Raw genomic sequence first — 21,964 nt, forward strand, 5'->3', positions numbered from 1 at the left:
ACTCGCTGCGAGGCTCGGTCATCGCCTCTCCCTCGGTGCCCAGTTAATGAGGTTCATTAGCTTTCCCCCACGAGGCAGGACTGAAAGGTCAAGATTTGTGGCCTGGAGCTGTCCCCGGGAGGACACACCTTAACGTTTCAGGACTACCCAGGGATTCTAAACCTGCCGTCCTGGGCCCGTGTCCAGCCCTTGCCTCCCCGCACCCTCCGCCTCTCCCTGCACCCCTGCGCCCCCACCCTCGCTAACCCGCCGTCTCCTCCCCCGTCGCACGTTGCTCCTCCCCACCAGGCCCGCTCCTCCACCCGGTCCTGCCGCGGCGCTCTCCCGCTCCTCCCCCGGCCCCGCCCCCTGAAGCAGCTCCGCCTCCCGCAGCTCCGCCTCCCGCAGCTACTCCTAGCCGGTCCCTCAGTCCGCCGGGCAGCCGCGCTTTCCCGCTCGTGCAGCTGCGTCTAGTGCCTCCGTCGCCTCCGTCTCGGCCGCGCACCCGTCGAGTCTCAAGATGACCAACATCGTGCTCTTTAGCGGCAGCTCGCACCAGGACCTGTCCCAGCGTGTGGCCGACCGGCTGGGCCTGGAGCTGGGCAAGGTGGTCACCAAGAAGTTCAGCAACCAGGAAACCAGGTGGGGACCCCGCCGGGCCGGGGAGGGCGCCAGGAGCTCGGCTGCGAGGCCGGGCCGGGCGCTCCCCCTTCCGGGGCGGGCCAGCCACGACGCGGCCTCCGCGCCACCGTCGCGGCGCCCCGGAAAGCCTAGGAGGGCGGCCCCAGCCCGGAAGGGCAACCTGGGGGTGGTCACAGTGCCTCGGGGCGCGGTGGGCACAGCCGGCGGGAACCGCCTGGGTGCGGGGCAAGCGGGGACGGCTGCCCTGGCTGAGCTCGCCCCGGTTTCGTATCCCTGCCGGGCTGATTCCAAACCCCGCGTGCTCGGGAAGGTTCCGCCCACGCCCCCACCTCTCTGTCCGGGGAGCAGCGTGGTAAAAGCTACCAGGTGACTCTTCTGAGCGGCCGGGGTACAACCCCTTGCGTTAACCGGCGGGTGTGGTTGTGCAAAGGGTTTAAAGAGCGTGGGAACTCCGGGGGCGCACGTGTTGGGTTGCCCTACACTTCCTCTAATTTTTCTGCCTCAAAGATGTTACACTTTCGGCTCCTTCGCGGTTCTGGGACTTGGCTGTGCCCAGCAGACAGGCCATGGCTAGAGTGTAAGTGTCAACCATGTGTCAGGTCCACAAGAAGCGCTCCCCTCTGCCCCTTGAGGGCAGGTGGTGGCCCCCTCAGAGGCCCGCCCAGGGGTTCCTTTCTCCACCTGCCTGAGATCTCAAAGCTCTTTAACTAATTTCAAGATGGTCTCATTTCTCCCCGCTCTCCCTTTAAATATCGAGCACTGCACACGGTTACTGAACATTTTTTTTACCACTGACCAAGTCCCACTTCAACATTTTCAACAAGTGGTGCTGGAACAATTGGTGCCAGCTGCAAAACAAACAAAAACCCGCCATCCGTACTTCCCGCCATTTCAAAAATGAACTTGAACTAGATCATTGACACCTGAATGTAAACCTAGAACGAAACATTTCTAGATGGAAGCAGAAGAGGAAAGCTTGATGACCTTGGGTTAGGCAAAACATTTCTTAGATACTGAGGTGTTATAGTACTACATATGGGGGAAGGTGGTGCTTGTTGTCAGCTTTTTAGGAGAGGTGAATCCCTTCTTCCCCGTGGGAAATTATAATTACGTGGCCCTGATGATAGTGTAAGTGAAGAAACATTTGTGACTGAGCAGCAGGTGGTATTAATGCTGGAAGGCCTTCGACTAAAGAAACGGTCTTTGCGTAGTTTGATGCAGAACACAAGGGGAATGACTGGCTCAGGGGAAAGACAGAACTCGGTTTGAATGTTGCAGTATTTTGCCAGCCCTATTGACTTCTCAGTAGCGTTAAGAACACGAGGAGAACGGGATAATAGCCTCTGTTCAGGAGGCGGAGTCATGTAAGTGAAGGAGAAATTTCTGGATGGAGCGCATTTTGAAAGCAAATGTGGTGCTCTCCTGTTATCTCGGGGCAGCCCAACCTTTGGCTGCTAGAGAGCGTGGTTAACCTAGATCAGAAGTCCATTGTGAACTCAGAGTTGGATTTCTGTTGGGTGAAACTCACTCAGACAACGGAGTATTAAAGCAGACTCAAGTTTATTGTTATCTGTTTGGAGTAGTTTATAACTACCACTTGATGAATTAATGAGAAATCAGGAGGTCTCAAAAACCACTCTCCATAAAGTCTTGCAATTGCTGATAGAGTTGCACGTTATGTTTTTTGTATCTAGGCACTAAAAGGTTAACTTCTTGACTTTTCTCTCCTATGAACTGTGTAGGTCCAGAGGCTGGTTTTTACCAACAGTCCTCTCTGTACCAGGCACTGTGTCAGGGATCCAGTTCTTACCGTGTCCCCCTCACACCAGAGACAGAAGGGCGAAAGGAAGAGAACTGATTCAGTTCACGTAGGGGGTCGCTCCGGGAATCTCTTGCTGAGCCAGGACCGGAAATGTTGTTTGCTCTCCCCTGCCCATCACTGCTCTGAGGCCCCATTTTTCAGACACTACCGAACTGGGCCCTGAGCCTCCTGATTTTTCACCTTCCCGTCTCTAAATAATTTCACCTATGAGGCAGGTTGACTATAGACCGCTGAAATGCCACAATGACGTACTAGGACAGCACCGACCACAGTATCTGGACGTCTGTTGTAACGCTTTATCCTGGGCGGTTAACCTGCCCACAGAATCATTAGCTGTGTTGTAAGACCCAAAGTTCTGATGCTCTCTTATTGTGTAACCAGTCACCCCCAGAACTTCATGGCTTAAGGCAATAATTATATATTTGACTCAAATGTGCAATTTGGGCAGGGTTCAGGAAGGCAGGCTTGTTTCTGCCCCATGTGGTGGCATCTGGGACGATAAACTGGCCCCGGAGGATCGGCTTCTAAGATGGCTTACTCGGGTGGCTGGTAAGTCGGTACTAGCTTCTGCCCGGAAGGTTGGTTAGGGACCTCAGTGCCTCTCCCCAGGGCTGCTTGAGCCCCCTCCTCACCAGGAAGCCTGGTGCCAAGCGTGAGTATTCCGAAAGACAGGGGACGGGAGCTGCCAGTCTAGTAAGGTCCGGCCATCATCACTTCTGTCACATTGTCCTGTCTGGCAGAGTCCTCCCAGATCCAAGAGGAATCTTCTCGTTGGGAAAGGTGATGGAGAGGCTGAGGCCCTCTTTTTTAATGACCACATCCATTCATTGTTGACCCAGATAAACTCACCAGCTTTATTTCGGGGATCAATAAAGGTCCTTTATCTGAAGAGCAAATGGATGCCGCCTTCTGGCCACCATTTTTCAAAGTCCTAGGATAAAGCTCAGCCGTGATCATCTTTATGGAGAGAAGCAGGAATGGCTTTGGAAAAAAATGGCCATGGTAATATTATTTTCTGTCCTCCCCTGGACTTCTGGGCATCCAGGAATGGAGGTTCCTGAGGAAAACTAGACCAAAGAGATTGAAATTTGGGGATAAATAGTCATCACACCAGGAATTGGCAAACTTCATACCAAAGGCCAGATAGTGAATATTTTAGGGTTTGCAGGCCCTGTCGCCTGTACGGCACCATACCGTTTTGCAGGCTAGAAGTCCATCATGGGTCACCGTGTCCTTTCTGGAGGCGCTGGGGGAAAATCCATTCCCTGGCCTTTGCCAGCTTTTAGAAGCTGCCCGCGTTCCTTGACTCTTGCCCCATCTTCCGTCTTCAGAGCCAGCAACAAAGTATCTCTCTGACCCCACTTCAGTCTTCGCATCCTTCTCTGACCTCTTCTGTCTCCCTCTTCCATTTGTAAGGGCCCTTGTGTTTGCATGGGTCAACTCAGAACAACCCAGAACAGTCTCCCTATTTTAAGGTCAGCTGATTAGTAACCTTAAGTCCATCTGCCCCCTTGCCACGTAAACCAACAGATTTCAAAGGTTCGGCAGATTAAGACAAAGATATACTCTGAACAGGCCATCGTTGTGGCTGCCACATCCTTCTCAGCCCGTGGGATGCGGGTTGTGGGCCCGTGAGCTGTGTGATGCAGGGACTGCCAAACTGACTTCATCCCAGAGTTGACGTGATGGTCACAAAGGAAGTGCATTTAGCTCCTTCGCCCTCAAGATCAGAGGGAGTACAGAGAATCCTGTCTGTCCCTCTCATCCTGAGAGGTTGGTGTTGAACTGTTTTCATCCCTAGTCGAGCACGTGCAGGAATATGACCCACATGCTCTTACCAAAACTCATTTTCAGATCATATCAACTTGGAAAACTTCATTTCTGTCTTCTGATCTGCTTGAGATTGGGCAGAAGCTTGTTTTGATTCAGATAGGCTACTATATAGTCTCTCAAATGTCACTTGTGTTTAAATTTCCTTCAGAAATTGGCTTGTTTTATAAAGATTTTATTTATTTTTAGAGGGGGAGGGAGTGAGAAAGAGGGAGAAATTGGCTCTTTTAATAATACCATTGAGTATAAATGGCTTCTAATAGCAGGAGAAGGGATAAAAGTAAATATATGCCTTACTTGTGGTTTTAAAATAAGATTCAATGGCTTCCTTTTTTTGGATGTGCCTTTTATTTACAGTCACTTCTGTAAGGTAGCAAGTGCATGTCTAAAAATCATCACGCCATGCAAAATTGTACGTAAAAACCATGAGGCTTATGGGAGAAATGGAATCAGGGACGCAACACTGAAAACTTCCTTTGTGACATATTTTTTTTAAAAGATGGGAATATAATAAAAATGGTAAAACACTTTTACATATTGCATGTTTAAAAAATACATAAATATTACAGTAAATATCAGTAAATATGGCACTTTCTGGTGAAAATGACCTGCAGGTTACTTGATGAAGTGGGTCTTGGATGGGTTGCAGCTTGAGTTGGGAGGAGTTCAAAGCGAGGGTGATCAGAAATGCTCGGGAGTCCTGGCTGGTGTGGCTCAGTGGATTGAGTGCTGGCCTGCGAACCTGGTTCGATTCCCAGTCAGGACACTTGCCTGGGCTGCAGGCCGGGTCCTGGGTTGGGAGTGTGTGAGAGGTAACCAATTCATGTATCTCTTGCACATCGATGTTTCTTTCCTTCTCTCTCGCCTTCCCTTCCCTTCTCTCTCGCCTTCCCTTCCCTTCTCTCTCGCCTTCCCTTCCCTTCTCTCTAAAAGTAAGTAAATAAAATCTGAAAGAAAGAAATGCTGGGGAACTCGTGACAGCAGATGTGAGTGGGTATGTGGGAGAGGCTGAGTCTACAGAGTGTTTCTTAGTGTCTCCATTTAGCTGGATGCAGTCTTCTGCCTCGTGGGAAAGGAAATGCAAAATTCCTGTTATCCTCAAATCATTTCTAATATACTCACATTGTTTCTAATATATCAACCACTGGGGAAAATTTTGCCTTTGGAAAACACATTTTAACAGAGCTGACGCTGTCCTTGGTTCTCAGCCACGCTCTGAAGGACCAGCCTGAGCACGTGGCACGAGTTTGCTCTTCTCCCGTGGAAGGCATGTGCTAGCGATGGGCAGGCTGGCTCTCAGGTCAGACACTCAGGATTCTATCCCCAAAATACAGAAATTTTCCAACATGCAGTTTTTAGAGACTTTCAAAGCTCCTGTTTACTCTTCTCAAGAAGCTACTGGAGGGTGCCAGTCAGCAAAACAAGGAAGTACACTGAAAGAGAGCACAGAAAGTGGGAAATGGTCTGCGGCAGGGGGCGGAGGGAATCCCCGGGGGCAGCTGGACACTGGCCAGAAGGGTGCAGGTCAGAGAGCCCAGGGCCAGACGGGCAGACGGGCAGCACTCAGGCCTCTGACCTTGTGGGGTTTGGCTAGCCAAGTGTTCAGGATGGAATTTGTAGCCAGTACTTAGAAAACTGAGCAGATGAAAAGATAAGATAATTTCCTCCAGGGAAAACAAACCCCCAAAACATTGTACGCAAAAGGGAAATACTATAAACTTGGCTTTAAGTTTACTAGCTGGGCCCAGCTCTGCCGAGCATTTACACAGTTAAAACGTAGTGCTCATATTTGGTTAGAATATCGCTCTGTATTGGGATGATGGCCAGACAAGGTGCCGGGGGCGGGGGGCGGGGGGGAGCTGCATACCACGCGGGTGATGGGACAGGGAGGAAATAGAAAAATAGAAAATCCGTATCCTCATAGTGAGGAGTCTTATGTGGTGGCTGGAGTGGAAAATCAAGATGAAGCCGTGCAAACTTTAGCGAGAGACTTGAAGATACATATCAAAAAACCGTGTAAGTGTTCAAATTGGTTTCTTCTGGGCTGTTCATTCTACGCCTTACAGAATTATTTGAAACTGTTAAGCAATGTGCGTATGTGACTTTAATTAAAATAAAGAATTGACTGTATAATACTTAGCATGAAAGAGGTAACGTAGCAGGACGGAGACAGATCTCTAAGAAGCATGTAAGATCGCCTCATGCGTGAAGAAGGCCCGCTTGTAAGGTGGCCCTCGGCTGGCCTCTGGGAACTTAGCTTTAGTGCGGTTAATGCCGAATGCCTGGGAATCGAATTGGGGCACGTGCCAGGCAGAGGGTGCCTGTGTGACCAGCCCCGCATCAAACCCCCTGAGTTTCTAGTGAGCCCCCTTGGTAGACAGGAAGCACTTCACATGCATTGTCGCAGCTCATTGCTGGGGGGCTTAAGCTCAACCTGCGTGACTCCTCGGGACGGCTCTTGGGAGCTTGCACCTGGATGCGCCCTGTGTGCTCCGTATCCTCTCACGATTATATATCATACCCGTGCGTACACTGTCTGCTCAGTCTTGGCCAAGCATCACACCTGGGGGGTCTTGGGGACCCCACACGGTACAAATATGCTTTAGGGTTAATGGCTGACATTTTTCTTCTCCTAGCGTGGAGATTGGCGAAAGCGTGAGAGGGGAAGACGTCTACATCATCCAGAGTGGCTGTGGAGAGATCAACGACAACTTGATGGAGCTGCTCATCATGATCAATGCCTGCAAGATCGCGTCATCGTCCAGGGTGACCGCTGTGATCCCGTGTTTTCCATACGCCCGCCAAGATAAAAAGGACAAGGTACGAGAGCTATGTCCTGTCAGAGGAAACTGTCTGAGTTAACATTGGCGTGTTGTTTTTTTTTTTTCCCCCTCTCACATCACCTTAGAATATCTAGAAAATATTTGCCTTCTATTTTAATGATTGAGTAAACATGCTTTTTCACCTTGGCTTTTCCAAAGGTTTGTCTTTGAGCCAGCCATCATGTTAATATTTATAGATAAAGAAACAGATAAAGCATATTTTTACAGGTATGAAAATACCATTATAGTGCTATAGCAGCAATTTTCCACCTTTTTCACCTCATGGCACACATGAACTAATTACTAAAATTCTGCAGCACACACAAAAAATATGCTTTTCCCGATCTGACAGAAAATAGGAATAATGTTGATTCGTTCACACTGGACGGCTATTGTTGTGTTGGCTGTTGTCATTTTTTAGTTTGACAATCTAAGAGAAAAGAAGTCAGTGCCCCTGACTAAAATAGTCAGGTGCTGCATGTTTAAAAATTCTCAGGGCACACCGGCTGGAAGTTGCTGTTCTGTAGTGACAGAATGGCTGTGTATCTTTGTGCTGGGGGACAGAACTGAATGCCCACTCTTCACGACCCCCTCTGTGAGCACAAAAACTGGGGGCAGGGGCAGTGGGAATCGGGTCACTGGGCTGTGTAAGCGCCAGCGTCCTGGCTGGGATACTAGACTGTAGTTTTTCAAAATGTCACCTTGAGGAGAAACTGGTTGAAGGACACACGCATCACTTCTTATCATTATCTCTTTTTAACCTTTCAAGAGAATGAAGCTAACGTCTATGACTTACTCTTTTAGGAACACTAGCTCAATAGGAGTGGCCTTGGGGGGAAATTAGACAACTTGGCGTTGAGGGGAACTTTAAAGGGAATTGTAGTAGTTTCCTAGGGCTGCCATAATGAATGAGCACAAACTGGGTGGCGTCAGTAAAAGAACAGAAATGTATTCTGTTCCCGTCCTGGAGGCCGGAGGTCAGAAATACACCTGCAGGCAGAGCCATGCTTGCTCTGAAGGTGTTAGGAGGAAGGCGCCTTTGCCTCTTCTGGTTTCCGATGGCTCCTGGCATCCCTTGGCTTCTGGTAGCATCACCTCCGTCTCTGCCTCTGCCTTCACATGGCCTTCTTCCCTGTATCCCTTTGCCTGTTTTATAAATGGAGAGTCATTGGATTGATGGCCGACCCTAATCCAGAATGACCTCGTCTTGCTCTTTCCTTTCGTTATTATCTGCAAAGGCCCCATTTCCAAGCGAGGTCACATTTTGAGGTTGTGGGTGGACGTGAGTTGTGGGAGATGCCATTCAGCCCGCTCTCGGGATCAACTCTTAAACTGGTATCTGCTCTGTGTCTTAGGAATGGACGTTCAGTCAGGTTCTGCATGAATCCTTCCAGTTACAAGACACACTGCCCTTCTGTCATGTGGTGACTGATTGTGAGAAAGCTTTTTCCCAATTCACCTCCATGTAGCTTCGAATTCATTTTCTGAAACAACACAAATTTCTAAACAGCTACAAGATGTCCTCATGTATGAAAAAATTCCCTTTATAAATTTGAAATCATATATCAAGAGGGTGTGGTTTCCAGACCCCATGGTGAACATGGCTTAGTTAATTCCTCACTGGAATCTTGAGCTCAGGAACTCCTTTCTGCACTTGACGTACGATTTACCACATATAGAGTAGAAGGGGTCAGCGAACTTTTTCTCTAAAAGGCTGTACGGTCTCTGTGGTAACTGCTGAGCTCTGGTTGTGTATCAGACAGAGACAATATGTAAATGATCCGCGTGGCTGAATTCCAATAAAACTTATTTATGGACACTGAAATAGGAATTTTGTATAAATTGTCATGTGCCATTAAATGTTCTTCTTTTGATTTCCTTCCAGCTGTTTAGTCACGTAAAAGCCATTATTAGCTCACAAGCAATGCAGAAACAAGTGGCTGGCCTGATTTGGCCTGCAGGCGGTAGGTAGTGGGCCATCGTTTGCGAACCTGCCCCACATTAGGGCGTCGATCGGCTGTGTGTGTGTCTCTCTCCTGTTGTGACTTGGCTTTAGCTCGCGGGGCCACCAAAACCTGAGATCGCATCAGCTGCTGTGAAGCATATGACCTCCCACTTGTTATTTATGGAGCTGCTTTTATTCTGAACTTGATTTGCAAGTTTTATGTGCATTTTTAGCCACTAAATTTTAATCTTTTATTTTGTCCCATCAGTGTAAACCGTTGTTTTAGCTCTCCCTCTCATCTCTGTTTCCATGGGATGGGTTAGCACCTCATCCTTGTCCTTGTAAAGGGGCTAATGTTCTGCTGCTCTGTCTTTGCCGTGTAGCAAGAGGGGTAGTGAATTGTGTATTCTGTTTGTTCTGTTTATTCTGTAATTGCAGTCAGGTTCTCCTTTCACTTCTAGTAACTTTTGCATTTGGGGCTAAGATACTTGACCGGTCCTAACTTCTTCAGTAAATGATTCCTTTATTACTACAGGGCCCTTTCCCACTGATTTGTAACCTAACTTCTTCTGTAGCTGATAAAAGTACTGTGATTCCCATTCTTTGTTTGCAAGTATCTGATTGGCCACTGCTTCCAAGGTTGCATTTTCAATCTTTGTTTCTTATGTGCATTCATAATGCACTCTTTGTTACATAGAGGAGCGAGTACTGGCTGGTCTCCTGCCTCGCAGGGGATGTGACGCGCTCCTGGCCTCTGACCTTTAATGGCCAGCAGTGCCCCTTGTCACTGTGTGGACAAAGAGAGCCCCACAGTAAGCAAGTAAGTAAGTAAAGAGAGTAAGGAAGAAAGGAAGGGAGGGAGGGAGGGACGGAGGGAGGGAGGAAGGAAAGGAAGGCAGGCAGACAAGGAGGATGTAAGAAAGTAAGAAAATAAGTAAGTAAAGAAAGTAAGGAAGAAAGGAGGGGAGGGAGGGAGGAAAGAAAGGAAGACAGGGAGGATGCAAGAAAGTAAGAAAATAAAGTAAGAATATAAGAAAAGTAAAAGTTAAAAAGAAAGAATGTAGGAAAGTAAGTACATAAGGAAAGTAAATCAAGTAAGTAAAGAAAGGAAGTGAAAAGAAAGAATGTAAGGAAAGTAAGGCAAGTAAATAAAGCAAGTAAGTAAAGCAATAAAAAAAAAAACAAAAACCAAGCCCCACAGCATCCTGAAAACCCTGGTGGGTTGAGCTGTCCTGTGGGTCTGCGTCGGCCACCTGGCGCTGTCCTCGTTTTGCCCCCGTGGGACACGCAGACGGGCTTGCCGTTTGGGGCCGTCTCAAGCATCCACTCCTCGCCCCCCACCCCCCGCTTCCTTCACCGCGGTGCTGTATTTGTGTTTCTGGTTAGAGAAATTGATTAAGAAGGAATGGTGGAGGGCTGTATGAATTGCCTCTTGCCGCCATAATACATTGCCACAAACCGGGAGGTGGAAAACTGCAGAAGTATATTCTCTCGCACTTTGGAGGCCAGCAGCACTCCATCCACAGGCTCCAGGGGAGGGGCCTTCCCGGCCCGTTCCGGCTTCTGGCGTGAGGCCACATCGCTCCAACCTCTGCTTCCGTGTTCGCGTGGCCTTCTCTTGCTCCCCAAGTCTCCCTCTGGAAGGGTACGTGGGATAGCACCCCGGCCCCCCAGGACAATCGCCCTATCTCAGAACTCTTCGTGTAACCACATCGGCAGAGACCGTCTTTCCAAATAAGGTAACAGTGACCCAGGTGCCAGGATTAGGACCTGATGTCTTCGGGGCCACCGTTCAGCTCACTGCAGGGCACGTTGAAGAAAGTCATTAATGTGTTAATAAATGGGCATTTTAAGGACAGTTCAAGCTTTGAGGTAGTGTCATTTATATCATTTATCACCTAAGCCAGTCCACTTGAGAACTTGAAAGGAGCTCTGAATAATTATTCCAGGAAACAAGTGGCCACCCTGACTGTCCCGGGTGTTTCCGACACATGGCCACCCTTGTATAGGCCTCTGGCTTTGGGGACTGACCTTGGAGCTGGCCGAGACATATAGATTGTTCTGGCACTATCATCTCGGTCATGTCTGTGTAGTCAGTGTGCCTCGTGTTAAAATAAATAGACAGTTTTATTCTTTCACCAAACCGGTTGAAAGGGAAATTCATAATTTTTTGTCTGTCCTTTGAGGTATGGTATGCCTTTGTATTTTTTTAAATTGCTGCTAATAGCTGTTAATACTCTTTCTGCCCATTTCTTAGATCAAATGGATTGGCTTCGTATTGGGAAACCGTATCGAAGTGGGGATGACAAGGGGCTTGAGTCGGGGCTTCGGAGAAATGGCCGGAGCCCGTGCAGACTTCGTCCACCTGTAAGGGTGAGCGATCAGGAGACCGAGTGGTGGGGAAACACATCTTCCCTTTTTTCGGCTTTGCTTAGGTAGGCCAAAGGTCACGTGGTGGTTGCAGGGGATGGGAGGCATGGGCCACACTTGCTCTGTGGGCTCAAAGAAAATCCCCCTCCTGGATCCCGGGAGCAGCCCCGGGCAGCCCTCCTCCTGTCTTCTCCCTCCCAGAGAACTGTATTTAGTGTCTGTGACGTCTAAGCCGAAGAAGGTTCAGGTAATTTATTTACTTAGAGTTTCCTGCAAAGGAGCCCAGAAAAGACAGGAGCCTTTGAACCATATCCATAGCTTGTTTCATCATTTTTAAACTCACTGGTCCCTTTTAAGGAAGCCCTGCATGTCTGCACATTTTACTTTTGGTTTATATGTGCAAGAAACCAGGGACAAGTTCTGACAGTGGAGGAACGGTCTCATAAATCGGACACATCAGCACAATGGAAAACTACCATGGAAAATGGCGATGCTACAGGATTAATTGTAGAGGACATGGCATGGTGTGGTCTGAGCTCGAGGCTTCCAACTTTGGCATCGAGTGGACTCGGGTTTGAATTTCAGTGCCATTCTCTCAGTTTACCCTTCGTAAAAGTAACTTAAACTTTTTGTGCCTTTAGTTTCCTCATCCGTAAATTCAGAACAATATTTGCTACTATATATAAAGTGCGTAGCAGAATTTTCCCCTCAAAAACCTGGGTGTCAATTTTTTTTTTTTATCCTTACCTGAGGACATGCTTACTGATTTTAGAGAGAGGGGAAGTGGGGGAAAGAGCAAAAGAGAGAAACATGGATGTGAGAGAGAAACATCAATTCCCCGACTGGGCACCGAACCCACAACTCAGGCATGTGCCCTGATCGGGAATCAAACCTGCAACCTGTCGGCCTACGAGGCCATGCTCCAGCCAACTGAGCCACACCAGTAAGGGCCAGGTGTCAAATTTGTTAGGCTTTGCGGACCGCTGGGTAGAGACACATGGCTCAACTCCACCATTTTCACATGAAAGCAGCCATATATCATAGTCAACGAGGGGGCCTGGCTGTGTTCCACTAAAACTTTATGGACATGGCAGTGTGAATTCCATATACTTTTCAAATGTCACAATATATATTGTTCTTGTTTTGATTGCTTTTCAACCACTTTAAAATGTAAATTCCATTCTTAACTCACAGGTTGTCCAGCACCAGACCACAGGCCAGGGTTGGCCCCCAGACCTCTGTTCGCTGATACCTACTCTAGGGGACACTTCAGTAATTGCTAGTTTCCTTTCCCAGTAAAAGCCGTATGACATGCCCCAGCCAGTGTGGTTCAGTTGGTTGGGCATCTTTTGGCAAAGCTAAAGGTCGCCAGTTCGATTCCTGGTCAGGGCACATGCCAAGGTTGCAGGTTTGGTCCTGGGTCAGGGTGTGTGCCGATCATTGTTTTCCTTTCACATCGATGTTTCTCTCCCTCCCTTTTCCTTCCCTTCCCCTCTTTCTAAAATCAAAAATTAAAAAATACATTTAAAAAGCAGCATGAGTGGACAAGGCTACAAATAGCTACTTTGGAGGTGATAGAGAACTTGTAGCTTTTTTCAAAACTATTTTCAAGGTTCTGTTCTTTTTTCAATGAAATTGTTTCTTTTTGTTTTGTAACTGAAAAAAAAATTGAGGACCATTGTCTTGATAGGATTTGTACAATCTTGTCTATTTGTCAAGGTTATCAAATGTATCCGTCCAGCAAGGCAGCGTCTGATACATTGACTAAGACCTGAAATAGCCGGAGAATCTTCATCATGGCTGGGCTGGCCTACCAAACGTTTGACCTTTATCCATTTTTCACTAGGGTAGTCAAACGTTTCATTTTTGGTTACTGTACTTTGACTCTACCTTTGTTGAAATGTCATGCTAATTTTTCTTTTTATTGGCTGTAAAGTCAGTTAACTTGTAAATCATTTTCCCTTCAAGATTCAGTGCATTGAACCAAATTATGAAATGCAGTGCAAAAACCAAATTTGTAAACAAGGTCCTGTGGTTTGGATCTCAGAATTAAAAAAGGCTCGATGTACTGAGAGAGGTGAACAGAGGACTCTTCCTGCCGGTTATAAAATTACAGGGAGAGCCCCAGATTGACTAGTGTTGCGAGCCAGATTGTATTACAAAGAAGTCCCAGTAATCAATTGATTCTCTTAATAATTCTGGGATTTTGGTAAACTAAAGAATTCTCACAGTCAGTGTGGCTGATGATGAAGCCTTGGAAGCTTGGTGTTACAGAGATCCTGCTGTGAAATAATTATCAGAGATAAACACTGGATGCAAGGGACAGAGCTGTGTGCTGTAGGTGATGTGAAAGGTCTCCAAAACCAGTTCTTTGCCCTTGAGGGTCTCGCTGTGAACCATGCCATCCATATATAGAATGTTGTCAGTCTTTCAGCAGGTGGTCCCAAATGGTGGGGGGCTAAGTGCTTAGCCAGTGCCATGTCCCTTTCGAAGAGACAGATCCTTTCTCTCTGGAGCTCTCAGCGTGCCTTCAAGTTTGGAGATTTGAACCAGCTCTGGAGGATGGGACAGGCTGGCCCAGCAGAGGCAGGGTGGCATGCGGGTGTGGCAGGTGCGTGGGTGTCGACAGCACTTGAAGTGTCCCCCAGAAGGAGCGAAGCAGGCCCAGGACAGACTGCGGGGAGGACCCTAGTGGCAGAGGCACGCGTGCAGGAGGACCAGCTGTCAGTAGCTAAAGCCAGGCTGGCCCGCGAGCTTCTTATCCCAAAGGTGTGACGTGGAATAGAGCAGGGGAGTGAACTGTGAAAACATGCGTGGTAATATGTAGTTCGTTGAGGAGGTTGAAAAATTCAAAAAAAAAATGGGAGAAATACTTTCCCATAATCTCATTATCTAGAAGCATCTCCTATTAACATTCTGGGGCGTTTCCTCTCATTCTTTGTGTGTTGAAAAGAAATTTTTGTATGTGTATATATTTGCATATGTATATATTTATATTTTCTTAAAGTAATGTTTCCTTTTTAAAAAAAAAATAGTGTATTAGAATACAACTTATCTGTTAACATTGTGATGTAATTCCCTGTCTGTGTTTTTACATGAATATACTGTGTCTGTGTGTGTATTTAACAGAAATCATTGATTTTACTATTGCAAATGAAGTCTTTTTCAGCTTTATTGAAATATAAATGGCATATAACACCGTGTAAGTTTGAATGGAATATTTTAACCTTATATTTCCTTTTTTGTGACTGGTATATAGGAATACTGTTGTTTACAGCAAATTGCTGAATTTTTTTTCCTAGGTTTAATCATATCTGCCTAGTCCCTTAGATATTTTTTTTTGATGTGGACAGAGGTATTGTGCATAATTTATGATGTGGAAGCTGCAGTGGTGGAGAAGTTAGGTCACTCGAAGGCAATAAATCACAGTGCATCTGCTTCTCCAGATATTAAATTCTCAATCACTTTCAGGTGTTCTTTCTTCGATCTGTTTTTTTGTGTAATTTGTAACACCGAGCATTGGCTCCCAGCTGCGGAACACAGGCTGTTCTTTAACAGCTGGCTTGGGCCCTGGCTGCTGAGTTGAGCGCTGGCCTGTGAACCGCGGGGTTGCCAGTTCGATTCCCAATGTAGGACCCTTGCCTGGGTTGCAAGCCGGGCCCCCGGTGCGGGGCGCACAAGACGCAAACCACACATTGATCTTTCTCTCCCTCTCTTCCCATCTCTAAAAATAAATAAATAAAATCTAAAAAGAAAAGCTGGCCTGGGCTGTCAGGGCTGTGCCGGAGGCGGCCCTGCCTCCCGGCCAGCATTCACACCCTTCCCTGGACCACGCCTCTGACCACACTGGCCTTCGTTCAGTTCCTGGACGTGATCTCTCCGCCTGGTGAGGTCACACGTGGCGCTCTTTCTGGAACGCTGGCCTCCCCGCCTCTCTCAACAAGCCTCTTTAAACTTCACGTCCCTTCGTGCTAGTGTCCCTCTCAGTGTCTGTTCTGGTACACACTTGTCACAGTGTGAATTACTCAAATCATGGTATTACCCGTAAACAGTCTGTTCGCCGCTTTGGCATTCGTTCTCTATTCCCAGTGTGGAGTCTTGCAGTAGCATATGTAAATAGTAAATATTTGGTGAATAAAATGAAGTGACCACTTCCTGCTATTATAGCATGCAATTTACTATTGTTAATTAAATAATTTAATTATTGCTAATTTTGTTTTTTAACATGTTATAAAGCAGCTGTGACGTATCTTTTTCATGTAGTCCTTAGTGGGAGGAATGCGAAGGCATCTATTTCGTCCCGTCTCTTTCCTGTTATAAAATCCCTGTGTTTATGTTTTAGAGTCGTGCTCCGATTTCTGCGAAACTTGTGGCCAATATGCTCTCGGTCGCTGGGGCAGATCACATCATCACCATGGACCTGCATGCCTCTCAGATCCAGGTTCTAGCACTTTCTTTCTTGTCCTTGGTTGTGATTGGGGGCTTAATGCAAGGGCTTAAATCCTAACTGTTTGTTGTGAAGTTAAATAATTTTTGAAGGAGGGAACGTGACTTGGGTTTGAGTTCGTATATGACGATTCTCTTGGGTTTTCATCTGTACCGAACTTGGAGATGTAATTTCATGTTTGTGTCGCCTGTCTCCACCACCCCCTTGTCTCCAGTCAGTTGTGGAGGGGGTGGCAGTACCTTCCCGGTGGCACTAAAACGCATCCCCCCAGATAAAATACGGAACCGAAATATGCTTCTGGAACGTATCTGGCTTTTCATTTAATTCTGTTAAAATTAAGAAAAAGGAGTCTGTTGAAAAGGCTTCCTTTGAATAAAAAAACTCCGATTTTATGTAAGGAAAGATCATCTTGTCAAAAGCCCCGCGGTGTGCCGGTGTGACGGTGTGACATCCCTGCTCCCCACAGGGGTTCTTTGACATTCCCGTGGACAATCTGTACGCCGAGCCCGCAGTCCTGCAGTGGATTCGGGAGAACATCACAGACTGGAAGAACTGTATCATCGTTTCCCCTGACGCGGGCGGGGCCAAAAGGTAGGCACTGGCCACACCAGGCACATTTCTGCATTGGCTGATTGCTTTTTCCTTTTCCTGTGTATTAGATAAGGAAACATGGTTGAAATTACTTAATACTTGATTTTGCACATGAGCAAATACGGAACAACAGGCTTTACCTCCAGAGCAGAGTGCTGTGCTCTTTGTCAACATTTCATTGGTCGTGAGAGAAAAAATTCACACACACACACACACACACACACACACACACACCTGTTTTCAGCGAGGAGTATGTTTTGAGGTTTTTAAGTAATTTTTCCTCTGATTATAAAAGCAAAAGCCTAATTGGAAAATGAGGCTTTTAATTAGCAACACGATTGACTAAGCTGGTCCTTCTTACTTCAAACACTTGGAAATGATAGCTGAAATAGAATCTTAAGAAAAAGAAATCTATGTTTATGGAACACCAAGAGAGAAAGGGAGCAATCTAGGGCTAAGAAATGAAGGAAGGCTGAACGCTGTGCTCAGGTGGCCTGCGGGTCAGATGCCAAATCCAGGAAGAGTCTGGCGGCTGGAGTGTTAGCACCCACATAGGAGCTTCCAGAGAGAAGGGGGATGAAAGGGTGACTTCTCCCCTGTAGCCCAGGAGGAAGGCCAGGCTTTGCCAGGGCCTTTGAATGGGGGAGAAAATACGCACCCGAGAGACGTCAGACGTGGGGCAGGAAACGCTCTGCTGAGAAGATTCCCATTAAAATTGGTCCCAGGCTGCAAGGCCACTGCAGAGGGACAATTCCACAGGCTCAACTGCTCAGTAAGGCCCTCCCCACTGAAGTGGACCCCATTGGGCCTCCTGATCCAGGTCACCGGGCCGCAGAGAGTCAGCGCCAGGGGGTGACAGAACAGTTACTAGCTGTAACGGAAGTTGGACAGAAACCTGACGCTGGTATCATCAGAGTGCGGGCACACTGAATGGCATAAGGAAACGGTAGGAGCAGCAAATCTGGAGGGCTTTGCAGAGACTCAAGGAATTAAGGAGCAACGGGCACAGAGAGTGCTATACTGCAAGTGGGGCGTGGCGACTCTACAAAGTGACCTTGTAGAACTATGCATCTGCTCTCTGGGGAGGAAGAAAAAATGGAATGGAGTTTTAACACCTGGGTAGATGCCTCCATCAGGAATGGAGAGGTAAACGAGACTTCTCGGTCCACTAGCCCAGTAAGAAAGCAAGGAAGCTAAATGTGCTGTGAGAGACCAGTGACCATCAGCCTTTGAGACACCTTTAAAATGTAAATGCCCATCCCTTTTTTGGCCCCCTACTTCACCTGTGGCCCAGCTAGGGACCTAGAATTAAATTTAAAAGCTTCAAAATAGCCCAGAAAGTGAAGGTCCTGTTATTTAGCAGAGCCCCTTTGTGCACTAAACTGCTGTTGCTACTGCTAAGGCTCTCGGCTCAGAAGAGGAGGAAAAATGGGGCACAGCTGGAGATGGGTCTCCAAAAGCAGCAGGAAGTGGCCATTGACAGAGGTCACAAGTATATAGAAGACAGAAGGAGAAAGTTAATTTGCAAAGACCCCAGCTGGGCAGCGACAGGGTAGGGAAGCAGCACCATGTCAACCCAGCACCGAGTGTGATGCTCGCAAACGTGCCCCCGCCAGGCCCTCCAGGTGCAAGACACTGCGTGTTGTCCGCTTAAGAAGACCGGAAAGCGAGCAACATGTGGGGTAATTTCTAGGGGAAATGCTTGCAATTTACATGGGAACTTCAGTCACACAGTGGAATCCGTATTCGATAATGGCAAGTCCGCTGGCCCGATGAAAGGTTAGATGTGAACAAGGGGGCCAAGGGGCACGTGGGTATGAGAGGTAACTCGTGCTTAATAGCTTTATTGACAGAGAATTCACACACCTGCAGTTTGCCCATTTAAAGTGCACAGTTCATTGGTATTCGGTATATTCACAGATTTGTGTATCCATCTAATTCCAGAACATTTTTATCACCCCCGAAGGAAATGCCATACCCATTCGCAGTCACTCCCCACTCTATCCCCAGCCCCTGGCAGCCACTCATCTGCTTTCTGTCTCTATGGAATTGCCTCTCTGGACATTTAACATAAATGGAATCAGACAATATCATGCGGCTTTTGTGTCTGTCATATTTCTTTTTTTTAAACCAGAAAAAAATTACTTTAGCAGCTAATGAGCCAAAAGAATAATAGATTCTACGACCTTTTATGGACTTTTCCTATCCCAACCTTATTATTATTATTATTTTTAGTTTTATGTATTTATTTTTAGAGAGGGGAAGGGAGGGAGAAAGAGAGGGAGAGAAACATCAACGTGTATTAGTTGCCTTTCGTGCGCCCCCTACTGAGGACCTGGCCCGCAACCCAGGCATGTGCCCTGACTGGGAATCGAACCGGTGGCCCTTTGGTTCGCAAGCCGGTGCTCAGTCCACTGAGCCACACCAGCCAGGGCCAAACCTTATTTTTTAATATATACTCTGAAAATAGAATGCTCTTAGCAAATATTCAAACAGGGTAGCATCCCCCATTTTTTTCTTTAGAGACCTCTATTCTTTCCAATGTCAGAATTAACATTATTCAAACATCTGTCTCCCTTTTATTTCACACAAGTGGTAATATGCTGCACATACTCCTTCACTGTGCTTTTATTAAAACTTAATTTGCTCCATTGTCTTTTTATAGCTGGGTAATAATCTCATTGTACTTGTATATTATTCTTTTAACCAGTTTCCCATTCCTCATTCGGAGACTGTTGTGTGTACTGTCACGCATCGCTTAACGACGGGAATATGTTCTGAGAATTGCGTCATTAGGCGATTCGTCATTGTGCGAAAATCATAGAGTGCACTCACACAAACCTAGATGGTACAGCCCACTACGCCCCTGGGCTTTGTGGTATAACCTGTTGCTCCTGGGCTACAAACCTACAGAGCCGTGTTGCTACACTGAATGCTGTAGGCAGTTGTGACACAAGGGTGAGTATGTATGGCTCTAAACAAAGGGACAGGGAAAATACAGTAGGAAAGATATAAAATGGTACAGCTCTACAGGGCACTTAGCGTGAGTGGAGCCTGCAGGATGGGAAGCGGCTCTGGGTGAGTCAGTGAGTGACGGTTAGTGCCTGTGAAGGCCCAGGACACCTCTGTATACTACTGTAGTCCACTGTACACCTCAATTTATTTTAAGAATTTCTTTAATAAATTAAACGTAGCTTACTGTAATTCTTTTTTTTACTTTATACACTTTAAAAATTCTTTTTAGCTTCCTGACTGTTTTGTAATGGCACTTAGCTTAAAACAAACACATTATACAGGGGTACAAAAATATTTTCTTTATATCCTGATGAGGATTTTACTATTTTTAAATTAATTTTTTACTTTTTAAATGTTTGTGTTGAAAACTAAGACACGCACCCACCCATTAGCCTAGGCCTGCACAGGGTCAGGATCTCCATATCACCGTCTTCTTCCTCCACATCTTATCTGCTGGATGGTCTTCATCTCCTGTGATAAAACGCCGCCTTCTGGAACCCTCCTGAAGGACCTGCCTGAGGCACTTCTTGAGGAGGTGCCTGTCACTTTTTTCTGAGACTTGTTTGAGGTGGTCTGTTTCTTTTTTCTTTCTTTTTTAATCGTAGACTTGCTTCTGAGCCCATAAAGCACCCTGAAGGTTCCTCTCTGTTAATGAAAACCTTTTGATGCTGGGTTGCCCTTCCAGGCATGTTTATGTCCCATGAAGGTCTATTCTTACCTTTTGCCTGTTGTTCTGGCAGCCTGAGGCCTTTTCCTTTGGATTGTGAGGCGGGCCCACAGGCAAGAGGTCACACCTTTGTTTCTGATGGGATTGAGGGGGGTGCAGATATTCCCCCAGGTTTTCTCCTTTCTTCCCTTTGTGTGTGTTTTCTCCGCAGGATTTTTCAAACATCATTATGTAGTCCTAGCTGCCCTTTCTTCACGTTACAGTTTCTGGGTTTCTAAAGGATTCCCCCTCTCTCAACATTTTTCCTCTCCCATGATTTTGTTTTATTTTAACGGTGGTTCTGTTCTTTTTTAATGTTCCAATTTTTTTAACCCAAAAATTGTTTTGAAATAGAGAGCGAAGTAAGAATCCAACTCTTCCCCCACCCCCCACCCCGGCCCCAGCCATCTACTTGTTCCAGAACTATTTATTAAATGTCCATCTCTTATACAGGAAACACCGTCTTTTACAAGTTCCCCTATTTATTTGTCAACTCCCGCATAAAGAAATGCAGAATTGACTGCCAGAGTAAGTGGCTGGCGTTGAGCTGCTGTTTGCTCACAGCCCCTTTGGGGCAGTGCTGCCGCTGTTTCCTCTGCCAGGAAAGTCGGAGCTTTTCAGGGGTGTAGCTTTCAGGTAATTTTGCCACCTCCTTTCCCCCTTCCCTGGTTTCTACTATGCAGTATCATCGTCACATTCCAACTTGGCTATTCCCAACTGACAGAACAGCCTCACAGGTATAACACGTGATGTGCGCGGTTTACATTTTCTGTGACTAATTTGCTTGATGCAAAAAGCCCTATTTCACCAAAGAAAATATATGTCTATCTTACAAATTGGAACTCTCTGCCTTACAAAAAGCTTTGAGGCTTGACTCATTCCTGGTAAAAAAAAAAAAAAAAAAAAAAAAACTTAATGGCACCACAAGGGGTCACTAGGGCAGTTTTTGAGGCTTAATTGGGTTGACAGCTAAGAACAAATAAAGCCTTAGAAGGAAACACACCTGCCCCTGTTGAGATAGTATGAACGAAAGCTGGTACAGGAAGTTGGTGAAACTAAGTCAGGTTTAATTTTTATTTATTTTTGGAAAGAATGTAAACATGTGTCCAGAAGAAATGGAAATTAAACTCTGCATGATTTTTCTTCCAGCTTTTTCTGCTTAAGATTTCTGCGTGATATACTGTCTCAGCATTATTTGTTAGGGTTACGTATTACGTCTCAGTTATATACCTGCAAAAGAAGAGTTGTAGGCTACTCAGGAATAGGAATAGTCTATTAACCCAGGGGGATTTTTGCAGGGATAATTTCCTTTCTTTCCTGCTTCTGACCTTACCGTTGAGTGCCTGAAGTGCCGTGGTCTCCCCACTCGTGTTCCATGCTCACCCCCGCCCCCCCAAAGCCACATAGCTCCGCTTGGTCCTCAGCTTGCCTCTGGGTCCCCCTGCTGGTCGGCTTGCGCACAGGGCAGGAGCGTGGGACCACCTGGCGGAGGTGTGAACGCAGGCTGTGCTTGGGCTTCACAACTCCACAGGCTTAGAACTTAGGCCACAGTGGTGGTGGGCCATGCACCGGGGGCTCTGCCATGCTGAGATCTTCCGGGTCTTTTCTTGGGAAAATCTGCCCTGTTTTCTGAGAAATAGCTTCCTGAACTAAGAGTTTAAATGGTTTATCTTTTATGACATTGGCACATAGATAGTAGTACATGCTTTAAGGTGATTACGGGGCAACATTTTTGTCAGCATTTTAATTAATTTTTTTGCCCAAGTAAATCCTTGAGTTAGGAAACCAGTGATAA

The 21,964-nt window shown here is 46.7% G+C and overlaps 1 protein-coding gene across 1 annotated transcript in view; it reads left to right on the plus strand.

Annotated features, from left to right (window-relative positions):
• Positions 1-394: 394 nt before the first annotated feature.
• Positions 395-21,964, plus strand: part of PRPS2 (phosphoribosyl pyrophosphate synthetase 2) — a 29,074-nt gene continuing 7,504 nt past the window's right edge. The window contains exons 1-4 of the mRNA XM_054581053.1: positions 395-621; positions 6,910-7,093; positions 15,753-15,851; positions 16,324-16,448. Coding sequence (XP_054437028.1) covers positions 500-621; positions 6,910-7,093; positions 15,753-15,851; positions 16,324-16,448 — 530 coding nt within the window. The 5' untranslated portion in view covers positions 395-499. The remainder of the gene's footprint in view (positions 622-6,909; positions 7,094-15,752; positions 15,852-16,323; positions 16,449-21,964) is intronic.

Source organism: Pteronotus mesoamericanus, unplaced genomic scaffold (genome assembly GCF_021234165.1).
Source record: "Pteronotus mesoamericanus isolate MK-2021 breed Mesoamerican mustached bat unplaced genomic scaffold, CSHL_Meso_final contig_65, whole genome shotgun sequence".
NCBI lineage: Eukaryota > Metazoa > Chordata > Mammalia > Chiroptera > Mormoopidae > Pteronotus > Pteronotus mesoamericanus.